The sequence below is a fragment of the Podarcis filfolensis genome (assembly GCF_964270895.1).
Source record: "Podarcis filfolensis genome assembly, chromosome: Z".
Taxonomy (NCBI): domain Eukaryota; kingdom Metazoa; phylum Chordata; class Lepidosauria; order Squamata; family Lacertidae; genus Podarcis; species Podarcis filfolensis.
Window position 1 is genome coordinate 25,268,988 of NC_139617.1, and position 19,467 is coordinate 25,288,454.

The following is a 19,467-nucleotide window of genomic DNA, read 5'->3' on the forward strand; positions in this document are numbered from 1 at the left end:
AGCCAACATCAGGGGTAATAGGTATTGTGGTACAACACCTGAAGAGTCACAGGCTTTCCACCCAAGCTGTACAGCAGCCTTCACCAACCTGGTGCCTTCCAGATGTTTTGCACTAAAATTCTCATCATTCCTATCCATTGGCTGATGTGAGTTCTAGTTCAAAACTACTGGAGGGCAACAGGTTGTGGAACCTCTGAGCTGCTGTCCCATTTCTTGGTGGTCAGGCCACCACAGGAGCATGCCTTCTACACTTTTTGTCAACGAAAGGCTGAAAAGGAGTGTAAGAGACACGGTGTGCTCCTCGCTGTCCCTTAACACCAGAAAAGGGGAGACCACTCAATTCAACCACCTTGCATTTAGCTCCCTTCACTGCCACCGGGAAGCTTTCCCAGTGGGAAATGAGAGTTGCCCAATAAGAAGAACCCTGTAGCTGGAGCAGGCTTGTGGTCCATCTAGCCCAGCACTCTGTTCTCAAAGTGGCCAACCAAATGCCCCAATGGGAAGCCTGCAAGCAAGACCTGAGTGCAACAGCACTCTCTCCTCCTTTGGCTTCCAACAGCTAGAATTCAGAAGCATATCACTTGTGACTGTGGAGGCAAGAGTGCAGCCATCCAACACAGTGTCCATCAGGGAATTAATTATTTAACCATCTTGTCTTCCACCTTTCTTCAGTCATGGATCCCAAGGCAGGATACATGTGACCACCATGAAGTCAGACCCTTTCAGACAATGGCTGGACTCAAGGTGGCAGCCTCATGTGCCTAAACAGTCTATATTCCACAGAGTAGCCACTTGCGGGGTGAGGTGGCCATGTGTCTCAGAGCAGCTCTACACAGTAACTTTTGAAAGGGGAGTCATGTAACTCCCAAGATGTGCTTGCCCAACCAGCGTGCCAGCAACTTCAGGCTGCATCTCCTGATACCAAGGCCAATTAGAACACCTTGATCACTTTCAGCAGAGAGCAGTACACACCCACTCACCTTTTATTTTTTTCATGACTGCATACCTGCAGTAGAAACCCTGCCAGGATTACTGTGTAATTAATGGCAGAAAAACACTTGGGTGTTGTGGAAGTAGCAGAGCACCTGACTTGCATGCAGAAGGTACCAAGTTCAACCCCCAGCATCTCCAGGCAGGACTCAGAAACACCCCTGTCTGAATCCCTGGAGAAATGCTGTGATTCAGTGTAGGCAATGCTGAGCCAAACAGACCAATGTTCTGACTTGATATAAGGCAGATACCTTAATGCATGGACAACAATGGTCACAGTCTTGCTCTCTGCCTGCATAGTAATAATTTCCCAAAGTTGCCCAGACTGATTCAACCCCAAAATGTTAAGTCAACCCATATGATCATTTGTCTTTTGAATCAATTACAGTGGTACCTCGGGTTAAGTACTTAATTCGTTCTGGAGGTCTGTTCTTAACCTGAAACTGTTCTTAACCTGAAGCACCACTTTAGCTAATGGGACCTCCTGCTGCCGCTGCGCCACCGGAGCACGATTTCTGTTTTCATCCTGAAGCAAAGTTCTTAACCCAAGGTAATATTTCTGGATTAGCGGAGTCGAGTCTGTAACCTGAAGCGTATGTAACCTGAGGTACCACTGTAGTGGCTGATGACCACTGGAGCTGGTGAGACAGTGGGCAGGGCAGCTAATGGGCAGTAGAGCCCGAAAGTCAATAGAGATACTCATCTTACTTGTTTACTTCCCATCCTCCTCCATTTCAGAAATATAGTTGACACTTAAGCAATGTTCAAAAACAAGCACCAAATACTTAAGACCAAACCAGCAACAAGTTGGATGCCTCTGGAGGAACGCAACACCATACTATTATGTTCATTCCATCGGGGCAAGCATTTCTGCTTGCCAGATTAAAGGATCTCCTGCCTCCTCCTACAATGTACTGTTCTGGGGATTTTCTCAACAAGCCAGAGTTGATTTGGGGAGGGCACATGGGGGAGGAGAGGGTGAAATCCCCATTACGCTAGCAGGATTTGTGCTGGCTTCTACTAATGCAATGGTTGAGTTCAAATTTTATACCTTATACCTGGAGAGCTGGACAGGAAAAATTCCAGGGAGTCTCTGAGTGATGAGAAATGTATGAATATGACTCTATGGGACACAGAAATGCTGCACTCTAGCTCTGGCTTTTAGGGTGCAGGAAAAATAACCATAGGATTCTAACCCTCCTTGCCTCTCCTACCCGAATCCCTCATTCTTACTTATCAGAGCATGCCAATACAATATGGTCAGATGCCAGTTTATTGATGTATGGTTGGCCACATGTGGCTTTGGATGTGAGCCACAGCACCCTCCTGTCCATTCAGGAGCATTTGCATGAATTTGGCTGGAAAAGCAGCAAGACAAGAGGCAGAGAGCAGTGAAATGAATCTCCAGGACAAACTACCAGCTGGCCACTGCATCACAACACAAGGAAGCAGGAGGACATTCCCAGTGGTGGTTTGTTCCTCTTGGAACTGGTACGGTTAAAGGCAGGGAGACCAAAAGTACATGGAGCCAGAGCGAACGATAGGCAGACCCACCCCACATGCATCAGGGCCAAGGCAGCAAAACACTATACACAAAATTAGAAAATGTGTGAAAGGCATTTGAAGTAGAAGTAGCAAGCACAGGAAGCCCAAATCTAGATTAGGACCCTGGTGTGCTGGGCAGAGAGGCAGGCTCTAACCCTTTGCCCCCTATGCTATGATCCAAATTTGGGCTGAGCCCGCCCTGCCTGCTATTTGCATTTAAAGGAAATGCCTCCCTTTTCTTTTATTTCAAGACAAATAACAGGTGGAACATTTTGTGCTGAGGCAATTGGATGCCTCCAGGAACCAAGAGGACAATTTTTAAAGGGAACATATCCTCATTATTAACCTACTTAGCACTACATGGACGTATGAAGGGCAGGCTCCACAGGGTTAGATTATTCCTTTGAAGATGCACTTCAAAAGAAGAAGAGGAACTGTTGCTTTCAGGTCTGGGCCTTTGTCCAGGAGCCTGTCTTCCCTACGTCTCCCTTCTCTTGCACCAGGTATCTGCCTGCTCTCCCTGCCTCTCTCAGCTTAAGAACAAAAGAAAAGCCCCACTGGATCTGGCCATGTGGGTACCTAGTCCAGCATGGTGCTTCCTGCAGTGACTAACCAGATACCTCTGAGAAGACCACAAAAAGGGCTTGAAGGCAATAGTCCTGTTCTGCTTTAGTAACCAGTGTTATGTGTTAACAGTGACTCAGAATGTAGCAGTTAGTGGTCATAGCTTGTGGTCACTGACAGACCCATACTTCTCCAAGCATTTGCCCAATACCTTTTTAAAAGACAGCGGCCATCCTCCCAAATTCATGTTACCTACTGCTTTCCCAATCTGCCAGGCTCCTTATTTACTCATAGACTTGCCTGCCTGCTGCCTACCTGTACTCTTGTTTCAGCTGCTATTCAACAGTGGCACCTACAGATCACCTTACTTGCTTATTTTAGTATTTAGATGTGTATGCTCAAAGCATTTAATGACAGAACAAAAAAATGCAGACGGATACACCATTACAATAACAATAAAATATCACATCATTTCAAAACATAACAATCCCAACAAATACAGTGACTCAGTTTGATTCTATGAGCATTATAACGTTTACAGCTCTCAAGCTGGCCTGCAGCATAATAACACAAACCTCCTCCACCTGTTTTCTTTTCTCACCTTCAGCGTGTGAAAGAGGCTTCCTTCCTGACTGCCTGTGCGCTTCTCCTCGCCAGTGTACTGGAATTGCTTTCCTGGCTCATCACATCCATGCTTCAGATGCTGAAGATCCTGCTCCAGTACCTGCAATTTATTGGTATCCACCTATCCAGCCTTGGCTTACTTTCAAGGTCTCCACCCAGCTAGTCACAACTCAGTCCCTCCTTGCTCTGCTTACCACTTCTGACAAGTCCCGTCCTTTTCCATCTGATGTCCCTCCTCCACAGCCTTCAGACTTGGGTTTATTAATTTTGCTGTGTATGGTTTTGCCCAATAGGTTTTGGTGCCTGAAGATGCAAATCCAGGTGATTCCTCCCACAACTTACCGTAGGGCACAGCCTACTAGGAAGTATTCCTGCACAAGCCCTGCTGGAATGAACAGGTACTATGAAAGCACGTTTGAAGTTTCAGTGGTGGCCACTGGCCAGTGAGGTGGGGAACAGGGCAGTAGGTGGCAAAGCATCCACTATGCATGAAGAAAACCCCAAGTTCAAGTCCCGGCATTTCCAAGCAGGACTGGGAAATATCCCTGCCTGAAACCCTAAACATGGCTTAGTGTTATGTGTACACCCTGCCCAGCAGGTTAACTATGGTTTATTTATTGCCAGCCACCAGAATCTTAACCATGGTCTGTGTGGCTTATGAACCTTGGTTTGCTTTAATTGTGGGTTGGTGTTATGTATGAAGCAGGCCACTATCCTGAAGTGTTCTGGGAACAGCAGCTGAGTAGGCAAGGCAAGGAAGAGATGGTTCATCATTTTTTAAACAATTTGAAACCATTTTTTTAAAAAATATTTTTTTATAGGGGCAATGATTGCAAGCCCCCAGTCCTTGGGGGCTTGGTCATGGGTGTCAATGCAGGTGAAGAGTGAGGCCAGAGTAGGGGCCCCAAAGTCCATATTGTTTTTAAGGTCCTCTGGTGGGATTAGGTCTTCCCCTGGGACCTTCCCCAGTCTTTATCAAATCTGAACTGAAGCCTTTTTAAAGGCCAGTTATTGAACATATTCTGTTAATGTTTGGCAAAATAAAAAAATTAAGCAGTTGATAAAACAGCACCAACTGCAAATATTTTTTTAAAAGGCAAAGTGGTTATTTATGTTCAATTTTACTATTTCTGTTAAAACTCCCCCTTTAAACACTATTGCACAGTGTTTTAATAATTAAAAAAGCATGAATTAAAATATTGAAAAAAATATGTGGCTACAATGGCATCTACTGAAAAGATGAAATAGACAGTGTTCAGAGATATAGCTGCATGGAAATAGGCTCAACCACTCAGTACATCACTACATGTAGCACAACCAGGTGTCTTTTAAAGAAAGAAGTGTAACATGAAGGCAGCCACCTAACTTGGGTCAATGGGAATTGCTGTCCAAAGTCCTGGGGGAGCAGCACCAGGTGGGTGAAGGCTGTGCTAAGGCCATCTACACCTGGCAGATATTGTGTTCTGTACTTTCCAGAAAGTTTGGATTTTCTGTAATTTGAGAAAAGGTGGAAATAACACAAGGAGCACAGAAGAGAACAGTGATTTGATGACACTACATAGATGCTGTTTTAAAAAAACACAAGAAGTTTACATAGGCATTTCCATGTTCTCCTGACCAGAGTCTCCTTAATGCCTATTTTGGCATTAAGAGGTATATAAATTGACCAACTAAATGAAGCACGGTTATTCCACACTAAATGCAAAGTGTGGAAGCAGCTGTGGAAGGCAGCAAGATGTTTGGTGCTTGTCAGCTCAGAAGAGGGACAAAGGACTCATCAGAATGAATACTGTTATGAATTTGGAGGATCAGCCTGGATGATGCCCTGAATTCCTCCCAGTTCTTGGGATCCTGTATCTGAGGGGCTAGAATGTTTGAGAGCAAGTTTGCCAAACCAGTTCCTTTGTTTAGGTACTGTCTTTGGCTGATTAATTAAGCACCATGATTTGCATAACCAAAGGAGTTGCTCTGTGCCATAGAACAAATGGGTGGGCCTCCCCCCCATCTTTGTGGGAGAACAATAGCCAATGTTGTACATGAGTTGAGCTGGAAGTGGGCTGGTAGCTGGAGACACAGAGACATGCTCGCTAAGTGCTGGATCCAAAGTTGTGGCTCATGGAGATTCAATATATTTGGGAGTGTTAATACTGTGAGTTTCTCCATCCCATGCTCAGGTTGTTTATATGTGTAAATAAATCCATAGATGCTAATGACACGACAGTGTCTGCCGACCTTCATTCCAAGGAAATTGAACTCAGGGCAAGTGCTAGAATCCCTGGCATCTCTTACCTCTTGGAGACTGGAGTAGCATTTAATAATAATTTTTAAAAGCTCTTTATTGGCAAGCCAGTAAGTACATTTGCAGACCCTGACTTATTGCAGTAACTTTTAAATATCTCATTACAACTGCAGCAATGTTGTCAATATATGTGAAAGTCACCCTTCTGAAAACAAAACACACATAGATATACCAATAGGGAATTAAAATTTAAGCAACGAAGTGAACTTGAAGAGTTAATTGCATTTTGGCAACTCTCACCTGTAGCCATTGGCAGAAGGGAGCCTAAGATTTTATTGATTCTGAATGAATTCATGCCTATTAAAAGAAAATGCAGGTATTACCACAGCCCTGTTTTCCACTTATGGTAGACCTGTTTGCATCAAGTGCAATGAACTGCAACGTTTGTTTATTATTGGTTGTGCAACTATAGCAATATTTCAGTTTAGAAGACATGAAAAGCAATAACCACAAATCTTATAAGAGAAGTGAACTGATCTGCACCCCCCCTTCAGCAGGACTGAAATGAGAGAGTATGCACATTTTAAAACAGCAGACAACCACCAGGAGGCATCACACTCCACAAAGTATAATTAAGGAGCTGACGGAATTAAAATACAAGCTGAGTTCAAAAGGTATACTACATGCCTTTGTCTTTTTAAAAAATGACATTCTCTTTGTGTTTTCCACCACAGAATTCTAGGAAGGACTGTATAATTTTCTTCTTCTTTAATAAACCAAGGGAGGGGTGAAGGTGGGGAAGCTATATTCTATAATTTATTTATTTGTTTTCTATTCCAAACACCAATATAAATATTCTTAGGGTGGCTCACAGCAATAAAAGAATCAACAAGATTTACGATTCATGATATGTATGAATTATGAATCATGAATTATGAATCACGAATTATGATTTACGATTCATGATGCGCGATTCATGATATTTATGAATTATGATTTAGGATTCACGATATTTATGAATTATGATTTAGGATTCATGATATTTATGAGTTATGAATTATGAATTACAATTCATATTTATGAATTATGATTTAAAATTCACGATATTTATGAATTACGAATCATGAATTATGAATCACGATTTATGATTTCCAGCAGCGGGGGGCCCGCTTGGGGCGCATTGGAAGATGGCCAACAATACCATCTCTCCGTCTCACATGAGGTAATTAAGAGGCTGATATGGGAGTATGCAGCCTCCCTTGTTACCCCACGGGAATGGGGTATGGCCTCGCCTGCGGTTGCCATAAATCACCCCCGAGTTCGAAAGAAGGGGATGAGGGCACAAGGCACACAGCACTCGTGTGGGATGGCTCTCCCGGACGCTGTCTCTGATCGCGCGGCCTGGTTGCAGCAGCTCAAAATAAAGAATTAGAGAGAAGCAAATGCACATATTTCGAGTGAAGAACGGGAGTTAAGACTGCTAACTGAAGTGACCTCTTTGAAGTGAAGCGACGGGCTGGATTCAACAGGAATATATCAAGAAGAAGACACATCAAAGGGTCGGTATGTCGGGACGGGACGGAATGGGGGGGAACTTTTTTTTTTATCTTATGTGATTACCTAACAATCCCCCCCCCAGGAAGAATCGTTGCAATTACTGATTATAAGCGGGAGGATTAAGAACTGTGTGGAAATGAATTACTAATCAAAGACATGGCTTGTGGAATATCTGGAAAGGAATGAAAGGCCTTTGGAATGACGCAGTTATAAAAAGAGAGTCGTTAGGAAGCAGGCCTGGTTGCAGGATTTACGATCGAGGGGGAGGAGACCATGGCTTTGTTATTATATCGGACTGTGAGTTTGATCTGGCAGAACCCCCTAAGAAGATTGAGGAGAGAATGACAGGCCTGCGAGGACTAATGGGCAGACTTTAAGAATGTTTTGTATGGAAGTGTTGAAATGGCGCCTGTCTGTTTGAATATGGCTCTTGGAGGAATGGAAAATCCACACAGGATATAACAACGTTTGTTTTTAACCCGCTTGTGGAGACTATCAGAGGTCACAAAGAAAGGAATATATGATAACAACAAGAAGATGAGGAAAATAATAAAGAGAAGATTGGACAGAACTGTGAATACTATTTGGACAGAACTGGGAATATTAAAGCAGCAGCAAGAGAGATGTTTGGATCCCTTTCTGAGCTCGAAGCATGGGTACCCCCAACAAAAATTTAAAAATTTGGCTTTGTAATTTGGAATTAATGTGATTTGATTGGTTTGTTAATAAAAATTATTTTAAAAAAGAAGAACAGGTAGCATAACCCCAGAACAACTACTAACCTGGACATTTAAAACAATGAATAAAAACTAGCAGCAGCAGCAAGTCTACACAAATTAGCAGTTAACAGCCTGGGGAAATAAACATGCCTATTGTGTAAAGAAGGCACCAGGCTAGTCTTCCTGGGCAGAAAATTCCATAAGTGGGGAGCCACCACTGTGCAGGCCACCCACCTGTCATTTGATGATGGGGGGATTTGGAGGGGTGTCTAAGGTAATGATGTCGGCATGCAGACAGGCTGATACAGAGGTTCCTTCAAGTACACTGATCCCAAGTTGTGTAGGTCTCTCAGTGTATCAGCACTAATGTGCTACTCAGAAATCAGCCAATAGCCAGTAGGAATATTTAAGAATATGTGATATGTGCTCCAACTAATTCAGCGCTGGATATAGGGCAGTGCGGGCAGTTCCCCCGGGTAGGGTGCCGAGCCGAGGAGGCACAAAATATATAATATTGAGAAGAACCATTAAGAAACTGTATCTTATCCAACTGTATGAAAAAGAATCATTGTGAAAATAAGAAATATTGGGGGGGGGGGCAAATTTTGTCCTTGCTTAGGGTGCCTTATTACCAAAGTCTGCCTCTGACTAATTGGTCTTGATCAAGTCTTGCCGCTGTATTTTGCAGTAGCTGAAGATTCTGAAGGGTCTTCAAAAGTAGCTCTGCAAGCAACACATTGCTGTAAATTAGAGGTTATCATAGTAGATAATTGTAGGCAAGGTATCTCTAAGGCTGGATCTAGACACATCAAAGAAGAGTGTTAAATGTGTTTCAAACTTTGTACAGTGGTACCTCGGGTTAAGTACTTAATTCTTTCTGGAGGTCCATTCTTAACCTGAAACTGTTCTTAACCTGAAGCACCACTTTAGCTAATGGGGCCTCCCGCTGCTGCCACGCCACCGGAACATGATTTCTGTTCTCATCCTGAAGCAAAGTTCTGAACCGGAGGTACTATTTCTGGGTTAGTGGAGTCTGTAACCTGAAGTGTATGTAACCTGAAGCGTATGTAACCCGAGGTACCACTGTATGAGAAATTGGGTTAGCAAATACAGTATGGAACTCCACAGCGCCATCTGGTATCACAGTGTTAGAATGCATAAACAACACATATAAAGCGTTCTTTCTTTGCCAATGTAGCTGAGTCCCAAGCTCCCACCAATCCTGGCTACTGACTACATTTACTGGGGCTGCTGGGAGCTGCAATTCAGCAACATCTGGATGGCAGAAGATTCTCCAAACCTGCTCTAGACAGAACTGGTGAAAGGCACTCCAAAACACCAGTACCACCCAAGTTTGCCTTGTTAGGGCAGATACAACCGTCCTAGAGAAAGAAGTTGAACTCCACCTTCCTGGTTAAATGAGCTACCTATCAACAGTACTTCCTACTTGTCTGGAGTGAGCTTCAAGTTATTGGCTCTCATCCAGTCCATTACCAGTTTATGGCACCAGCTTAGCGCACCCATTGTTGTTGTTTTTTTACCTGACTCAGATATAAAAGAGAAATAGAGATGGATGTTAACATGAATAGTTTATTGAGCTGTAGCAATGACAGATATTATCATCTGGGAAGCTGCAGTGACGGAAAAAGAGCACCTACAGATCTGTTCCATTTTAACAGGAAATGTTAAGTTCAATGAAAATACAAGGGAAAAAATTGTTACTTACTTTGATCCTTTTGGATTGGTCATACTACTAAGTGATCCTAAGCATGTTTACTCATAATAGAATGGAATTCTATAAGAGTTACTCTCTATTAAGTGTGTATTAGGGATGCAGCCTTAAACAAATATATTTATTTATCTACTGTACTGCATGTCTTTTTAATCTACCCTTCAATAATATTCCCCGAGTGGTTTTCAAAACAAGCAAACGACTATGAAAATGTCCATATGTATGTGTGTATGTATGTATGTATGTATGCATGTATAATGATAGAAAGACACACAGAGATAGACTGTGTAACCCCTACCCAATCTGGGCTGACCTTGGGTACACCCACCTGAGATCTGAGGGACAGGGCTAATGTTTAATTAGGGCTCTTTAAACCCAAATTAAACATATGTTTGGGAGTGGGTGAGGAAGAAAGTAATGCTGCATCTTCCTCATGCAGCATACTGTCAGCAAGAGGGCCAAATCCTGCTGAGTGCTGCTTCACAATTGTGTTACCTGTGAATGAACCATCCAGACAGCCAGATCCCACCCATGGCTATCTTCAGCAGGATTTGCCTCAGAATTTGGGATTTGGCCAAATCCAGGCTAGATCTAGACACATCAAAAAAAGTTTCAGGAAAATGTGTTGTAAACTTCATAAAGGGAAATCACACTGGTGAAAGACAGGACTCCACAGTGCTAACTGGTGTCACAGTGTTATAACACATATAAAGTGCCTTTTCTTTACTAATGTAGCTGAGTCCCCAGTGCAGAGCCTTAATGGATAGATCTTGCAAAAAATAAAAATAAACAAATAATAAAAGCAGCACAAGACAACTAGATTAAAATTGTATCTTAAAAGGACAGGAAAATGACCTGTTCCTGTTGACAAAGACTATAAGGTAGATACCAAATGAACATCTATGGGGAGAGCATTCCACAGTGTCTCGGCATCTGTCCCACTTGACAATCCTGCCATAATTTCTTCCACTTCCCTAACCATGTTTACTAAAAGTCTTCTAGTGAACATTTTATGTTGCAGATGCCCATTATTCTTTGGCATGTGAGGTATAATCAGGACTTTGTTCCAAAGCCATATGTGGAGTCTGTAACCAAGCCTTCTCATTAGCCCAAACCACATAATCACAGACAAAATCAAGATGCTACAAGTTCAATGCCAGCGTCATTTACTGTGAAAACGGGCTTTCTAAACCAAATGAAAGCATTTGCAAAATTCCAAATAGTATCTGCCATCTTAGTGCTTTCTCCTTTTCTATCATTTTTTAAGGGTTGAGTAAAATAAAGTAAAAGTACAGTGAGGGGGGGGGGAAGTATTTGATCCCCTGCTAAATTTGCCCATTTGCCCTCTGACGAAGAAATGACCAGTCCATAATTTTAATGGTAGGTTTATTGTAGCTGTGAGAGACAGAATAACAACAGGAAAACCCCCAGAAGACAAAAGCCAGGGGATCAAATACTCCCCCCCCCTCACTGTATTACCTGTTTAACCATGTCTGTATTTCTGTGGTGGTTGTGCATTCAAACTCAGCACTATCCTTGGAGGGAGGTAAGTGAGAATTAGTATTTTCCAGCAATGAGAATCTGGGAAGGATTCTTTCGTCCTCTCCACTTTGGGACACTTGCATCTAAAGCAACTGAATCCTGAACCAACACCAGGTGTGCTTGCCTGGATTACAAATAATATTAATGCCTCTGTGGTTGACCCTCCAGAGGTTCTTGGCCCACATCTTGCAGTCTTCTTGACTATTGATCACACTGGCTGGGGCTGATGGGAACTGAAGTCCCCATAGGCTTGGAGGACCATAGGCTGCCTACCACTGGAATAAAACACAGACTGCTGGTGCTTTTTCTTCTACAGATGTGTACATGCCTCCCCTTTGAAACCCAAGAAAGCACTACTGGTGTGCACATGTAGGCAGCAAGCATTCTTGGCACAAAACAGATTATAACAATTCCAACAGAATGCATTCTATATTTATGCATTTTATATTTTGGCAGTGGTTCCCAAACTTATTTAGCCTACTACCCCCTTTCCAGGAAAAAAAAAAATTACTCAGCGCTCCCCTGGAAATCTAGCTTCTTTAAGTGAACAAACAGAAAGATGCGGTGACCAGTTTGCATTCTTTTATTTATCTATATGTCTACCTACAACTGGACGAGGAGGTGAACTAGGCCCTGGGATTAAAAACCCATGGGGTGGATTGGATTGAAGCCTGCTGGCTCAGTCCGATCTGTCCCAGGGGCAGGGCTGGCCCCTGCGGGCCGCCTGCCATTGGCCAAATAGGCAGGCAAGCTGTGATCTACTTCCTGGGCTTGGATGAAGCTGAAAAGGGTTCACCCAAGCCCATGAAAACCCCCTGCATCTAGCACGACTGCCAGATCCAGGGGAGGAATTGTCGCCATCCCGCAACGGGCCCCAACCTGACAGGAAGCCAGTGGCGTAGCGTGGGGGGTGCAGGGGGGGCGGACCGCACCGGGCGCAACATCTGGGGTTAGGGCAAATCAATGGGTTAGGGGGCGCAAATCCACGGGTTAGGGGGCGCAAATCCACGGGTTAGGGGGCGTAAATTACTTGCCTTGCCCCGGGTGCTGACAACCCACGCTACGCCACTGCAGGAAGCATCATTACATGACAGATGAAACATGTACGAATAGTGTTTCAATTTTTTCTTCTCTTCTTTATGTTTACACCTTCCCCTTATTTTTATTCAATGCCCCCCAATTACACCTGAGGCTATTACTGCCCCTCTAGTTCATTCCAGTGCCCCCCAGGGGGCAGAATTGCCCACTTTGGGAAGCATGGGGGTGACATCATGTGTATAGCACACTGGAAAGATGCCCTGCCCCCCACCAAATGCGCACTGCCTGACAGTGTGTTCACACTCTAAAAGAGTCACATTGCTAGGAGAGTCTGAAGGCCGTCAAGCTCTACATTTTCTCTTCCAAGATTCCTATAGTTTGAAACAAATAACAAGGACTGGTGGAAAGCCAAGCATAGCTTCCAACATTTCACCGATGAAAATAGGGATGTCCCATTCCATAATGATAATTTTACTGTTTATATCCCACGCATCTTATTGGGTTGCCCCAGCACTCTGGGCACCTTCCAACATATATAAAAACATAATAAGACATTAAACATTTTTTAAAAAAACTTCCCTATATAGGATTGCCTTCTGATGGCTCGTGGGTCAGATAACTCCATACCCTCCAACATTTCTCCAATGAAAATAGGGGTGTCCTAAGGAAAAGTGGGACTGGAATCAAATCAGAAATTGGGATGGCTTCTCTAAATCAGGGATGTTCCTGGAAAATAGGGACACTTGGAGGGTCTGGGAAAGGAACCCTGCCCCCATCAGTGTTTCTCTTCTGAGAACAGCACTTACGTAAACTTCAGAGTGTCAAAATCCTCAGAGGAGCTAATGAAGTGTGAACAGTGTTAGCTGACTGTGAAGCTACTCTGATCGGCTTACCTACCCTGAAAAGAAATATATATATATTTTAAAAGGATTGCAACATGCAGAAGACTGATGTTCTTCCCAAATATAGATTTTTGTATGAAACAAAGAACTTATTTATACACTTGGCATTCATTCACAGCCCACTGCGGACATCTTGCCATTAAACTTGCAACTGCCAGTAATTGGCAATCAAGGAAATGTGAAAACTGCGCATCAGCACTTCTATTCATCTCTTCCCCTAACATGTACGTATGTGATCAGTTAATGGTTCTAATATGTCATTTCTTTTATCTGTGACTCCTATGTGTATCTAGGTCACCTTTGGATTGTGAAGTTAAACTTATCTCAGCATATGCTATATGTGATCTGTATGCATTTGGAGATTGGGGTAAGGAGTCAAAGCGGTAGATGGGAAAAGATGAGGGCAAGGGTGAAAGTGCAGATGGAGGGGAATTCGCGCCTTGCCCCTTCGCCATCTTCTCCCCCAGGCAGCAGCAATAGCCACTTGGGTGCCTGGTGTGGGGGCATGTCCAGCAGCTGGGGGTGGGGCGAGCTGCCCGTGGGGGTGGGGTGAGCCTCTCCACTGCTTAGAGCCTCTCCGCCGCCTCCCCTTCACCTGTAGGGCAGCTGAGAAGAGGCAGTAGGCAGACGCAAGTCCCACGCTGCCATTTTAGGCAGCACAGATCCTGCAGGCGCCTAAGTCACCATATCACTCCAAAAAAATTTGTGAGCCCATTTAAAAAAAAGAACTCATTTTGTCACACACCCCTCAGTGATGACACCTGGGGCAGACCGCACCCCCCCCTTCTTCTGCCACTTCCCCCAGGGTCCAAGCTGTTGCCTATACACTGGTACCTCTAGATGCGAACGGGATCCGTTCCGGAGCCCTGTTCGCATCTAGAGGTAAACGTATCTAGCGACGGTACGTCTGCGCACGCACGCGTCGCTTTTCGCTGCTTCTGCACATGCACGTGATGTCATTTTGAGCGTCTGCGCATGCACAAGCGGCGAAACCTGGAAGTAACACGCTCTGTTACTTCCGGGTTGCCGCGGAGCGCAACTTGAACACTCTCAACTTGAAGCAAATTTAACCCGAGGTATGACTGTAAAGGCTGTTGCAGGACAGTAGTCAAGGAATCCACAGGAAAACTAACTGGGACCCAGAGCAGAAGCAGTCTCTTTAACATGCATACAAGAAAACATTTCTGACAGTCGTTTCAGAAATGCATTGGATTCTAGTATCTCTTGCAGCAGAAGCTTCATTTCAAATCCTATTATATTCTCTCAGCAAAGCGATGATACTTTGGTGACACATTCAGGGCATTTGTTAAGTTCATTTGCCAGGCCTCTTCCTATCCACCTTTTCTTCTAGACCGGATGTTGTCAAAAGGTCTCTTGATTCAACATCACCTTGAGAGGTAAACGGGGCTCCTTTGATCTAACATGGATAGAACAGATTCGCTGCAGAGCAAATCAAGGCTTTGAGCTTTTTATATCTGGGGCTGGGGAGGGGGGGCGGAACCTAAAGCTATCAGATATTCTTCCATTTCTCACTCCTGCTTTTCACCCACCTTCGTCTCCCACAGGCAAGTGTTTCTAATTTCTAATTTTTATTTTTATTTTGCCTTGTGAAAAAAGAAAACGAGCTGCTGCAAAAAAAGAGAGAAACGGCACAAGTAATTGCCCTGAAAGCTGGCAGATATGTGATCTAAGCCATTCCACTTGCTACATTGTAATTAAAACATGCAGCTGTTCAGATTAAAAATCATGAAACCACAGTGCGCCTTTTATTTATATGCTTCTACTTTATGCACTCAAAGCTGACAGCTTATTCTGCACTCTCTGGCAGAATATTCCTGCTAAATTAGATCCCCAAAAATAAATTGACAGAAAGTGATGGAGATTTATGGCGCAACTTTGCTTGCACCCATCTGGCTTCCAAGACTGAATGCTTACCTTTGCATACAGTGAAGAAATTGGTGAGCAAAGCCATCTCATGAATGAACTATTAATAACAGGGAGAAACCAGTATTAACACACACTTTAACCACCATGCACACATAATGCTTTACTAATGTACCGTACCATTATGCCAGTTTAGAAATTGCAAGTGGAGTCTAAGGAAGTTTAGTAATTAGATTAAGTCTGCTTCTCCCTGACATACTCCCAGTGCTGTCCATTCTTGGCTTCTACTAGTTGCATTTCGTCAGGAGTGCAGAGATGATGTTGTGACCCTGACATTCTGTTTCCAACTTTCTTGGTGAGAGATCACTGACTTTCATATTTCCAGGGATAACCCACTCTCCAAATGCTGATCTGCGGGCTAGAAATATAAATTGGCACACAAAAAGGAGCCTCTGCAGAGTGTTTAAACTCTAGCATAATGTCAGCCCCAGTTAAAAGGCTTAATAGTTAGGGGAAATGTGTGTTTGGATCAATGCCTTGGGCTTCACATTCAAATCTCAAGTAGTGATGCAACATGAACATTCAAAAACCCTTTTATGTCTTGCAAGTTCTGAACCCTACCCCACCCCTTAAAAAAAGAAGTGCACCAGTACACCTTTTACCCCACGCTGATTAAAATTTGTTACTGTAATGCAGGGCCCAAGAAAATGGTTGTGTGTCTAAAGAGCCCTCTGAAGACTCTCTAAATAACCAGAACTGGATACTATGAACAAGGGTGACAAATACAGGCCTTCTGAATAAAGGATTGTCTGCAGACCGCAGCATTGCAAAACTGTTCCTAGTGTTATAACAGCAGCTATTCAGTCACACTTCAAAGGGCCAAGTACTATTCTTCAAAGTGGGGGCATTGGCATAGAATTCTTGAGTGGCATCACATGCAGGAGAACTGTGTGTCCACTTCAGAATCTTTTGAGCAGGCAAGTAGTAAGATGGGCCCAGTGTCATTCCCACACCCCACTTCCCCGTGATCTAACAATGCAGAATATGGGAATGTGCTACAATTGCTTTAATAGTTTTTAATATGTGTGAGGGTCCCCCCCCCCGTTTGTTTTTATTGAGGGAGGGAACATGCGTTTGGACAGCAGGAGGCTGCCAATTGCAGTGGCTCTGTGTAGGAGGAAGTATGATGTGTGAGGTGGGGCAGCTCAGGTAAGGGGCACAGTTAGTAACTGTGCCATGTGCCAGCCCCTCCTCCAATGCGATTGTCCTGTCAGCCAGGCCTCAAGTCTGCTGTTACTGAATGCCAGGGTGCCTCTGAATAAGACCTCTCTCATCCATTATCAGGGGACGCGGGTGGTGATGTGGGTTAAAGCACAGAGCCTAGGACTTGCCGATCAGAAGGTTGGCGGTTCGAATCCCCGCGACGGGGTGAGCTCCCGTCGCTCGGTCCCAGCTCCTGCCCACCTAGCAGTTTGAAAGCACATCAAAGTGCAAGTAGATAAATAGGTACCGCTCTGGCGGGAAGGTAAACGGCGTTTCCGTGCGCTGCTCATGCTGGCCACATGACCCGGAAGCTGTACGCCGGCTTCCTCGGCCAATAAAGCGAGATGAGTGCCGTAACCCCAGAGTCGGCCACGACTGGACCTAATGGTCAGGGGTCCCTTTACCTTTACCTCCATTATCAGATTGTGGCTGAGGAAGTTGATCTGGTCTGTATCACTGAGAGCTGGGTAGGTGAGCCGAGTGGAGTTGGTTTCACCCAGTTGTGACCACCTGCTACTCAGTGCAGAATCAGGGCACACTTGAGGGTCAAGGGGTGGTCTATAGAATTCCCCCATGCTCTATTTTTGTTGTGGGGAAGACTAGAGTGGCACAATTGAAATAGATTAGGGATTCTGTTAGTTTACTGTCTGCAGTGACTTTGGGCTCACCCACTACCAGTATGCACCCATGAAAAATTACCCCCACTCCAAGGAGTGCAGTCCACAGCAGAAAAAACAATCCCCATACTCCTGGCCTATTTGCACTGACTGGCAGTGGCTCTCCAGGGTTTTCAGACAGGAATCTTTCTCACCCTTAGCTGGAGATTTCAGGGTTGAACCTGGTTATAGTAACCTAAGAAGTCCTATGTGAAACGCTAAGTGGACCATTCACTCATTGAATATTTCAGTCCACTTAAGATGCATTAACACAGTTAAAGGAAACATTTCAATAAAGGCAAAAGGCACTTGAAATGTGGAGTACAGCTGGAGAGGAGCATGATCTGGGGAAACATGAGGGTAAGATGCACTTGGCTTGAGGGCTGGAGGTTCCCTGCCCCTGTCTTGGGAAAACCAGGACATCCTATTTTTTCACACAAGAGCACAGCAGCCGTTTTGGGTGCTGTGATCTCACACCATGATCTTACCCCTGCAAAACGGGGCAAGATTAAACACGGATACACCAATAAAATAAAATCAAGATTCCATGCACTCCACTCCATTCCCTCTTCCTTCCCACCCAGGGCTGCCCTTTTCTCTACCTGCGCCTAAGAGCCAACGCATCATGTGAGCAGCTACTATGAGCTGAGGTCAGCAGAGGTGGCCATAGGGAAGCTATGGAGAGGTAACAGGGTGTTCTCTCACAGTCACCACTGCTGCCGCCACTGCTCAGGACAAGTGCCGGCTCATCCTCCTCCCTAGGCTTGGCAGTGGCAGCACTGGCAGGAGAAATAGGGACATTTTGGGATCAATTCAGAAGCTGCGATAGCTTCTGTAATTCCAGGACTGTCCCTGGGAAAAAAGGGGCACTTGGAGGGTATGGCATTTACATCACAGAAAAAGCTGTATATACTGCAGCGAACTCAATGGACCAATGGTCTGACTCAAAATAATATTTTTTTGGGGGGGGCAGTCGCCATTGGAGTTATGAGAAAATGCCATGGATGCTAGTCAGAAGATGACTGTCCTGGGGAGTAGTAAAGGTAAAGGGACCCCTGACCATGAGGTCCAGTTGTGGCCGACTCTGGGGTTGCTGCGCTCATCTCACTTTATTGGCCGAGGGAGCCGGCGTACAGCTTCCGGGTCATGTGGCAAGCATGACTAAGCCGCTTCTGGTGAACCAGAGCAGTGCACAGAAACGCCGTTTACCTTCCCGCCGGAGCGGTACCTATTTATCTACTTGCACTTTGACATGCTTTCGAACTGCTAGGTTGGCAGGAGCAGGGACCGAGCAATGGAAGCTCACCCCATTGCAGGGATTTGAACCGCCAACCTTCTGATCGGCAAGTCCTAGGCTCTGTGGTTTAACCCACAGCGCCACCCGCGTCCCTGTCCTGGGGAGTAGTGTGGCACAAATAGCTGCTACCTCTAAAAGAGAAGAAAAAAAATGACAGCACCATAAAATTTTTCATTTCATTCCATTTATGAATTGCTTCCTATAAAATATCTCAAACTGAGTTAACAAAGAACATATATAATGCCATTTTATTCATCAGACCAATGAACAATGCAGGTTATTGTTCTGTTTGCTGTTAAGTTGTGCATTCTTGTATTCTTATACTGTAGACCACTCTGTGATCCTCGGATGAAAGGTGGTATGTGAATTTAATTAATTAATCAATTAAACAACTTCACACACATACACACACATATATATGTTCAGATGCAATACATATTCAGACAAGGACAAAAATGGGGCAAGCATGACCTCCATCAGCTGAAAAAAGGCACCTGCAGTGCTTGCTCACAGAGAGACAAAGAATTCTAGACACTATAGTTTCTTAAGGGCTGCTGGGAATTAGAATGAGCGTTGCCAGACTTCTGCCCCCTGAGCTGACCTGAAGTCTCCAGGCTTGCCCCATCACCCCTAGCTGGCAGAGGAGGGCTTCGTTCTCCAGATGGGCAAGAGGGGGTTATGAGTGCAGTATTCACCTGGCATGAGGAGCAGGGCTGCAAAAGCAAGCAGAGCATGTGAAGATGACTAGCAGGAGTCAAGCTAATCCAGCTAAGGTTGGATATAACCCTTGGGTTCTATGACAGGGGTGGGGAACCTCCAGCCCACAAGCCAAGTGCAACTTACCCTCATATTTCCCCAGATCATGCTCCTCTCCAGCTGTACTCCACATTTCAAGTGCCTTTTGCCTTTGTTGGA

The 19,467-nt window shown here is 44.6% G+C and overlaps 2 protein-coding genes across 5 annotated transcripts in view; one reads left to right on the plus strand and one right to left on the minus strand.

Annotated features, from left to right (window-relative positions):
* The window catches only part of ACSL4 (acyl-CoA synthetase long chain family member 4), an 81,238-nt gene extending 77,427 nt beyond the window's left edge, over nt 1-3,811 (minus strand). For both annotated transcript variants that reach the window (XM_083595950.1, XM_083595945.1), the window contains exon 1: nt 3,701-3,811. The gene's annotated coding sequence lies outside the window, so the exon portion shown is untranslated. The remainder of the gene's footprint in view (nt 1-3,700) is intronic.
* The window catches only part of LOC310754326 (uncharacterized protein), a 33,315-nt gene extending 28,292 nt beyond the window's left edge, over nt 1-5,023 (plus strand). For all 3 annotated transcript variants that reach the window (XR_014543706.1, XR_014543707.1, XM_083596174.1), the window contains one exon: nt 3,707-5,023. Coding sequence is in view for 1 of the 3 variants with exons in the window: in XM_083596174.1 (XP_083452300.1) it covers nt 3,707-3,713 (7 nt within the window). In the remaining 2 variants the exon portion in view is untranslated. The remainder of the gene's footprint in view (nt 1-3,706) is intronic.
* The last annotated feature ends 14,444 nt before the right edge of the window (nt 5,024-19,467 follow it).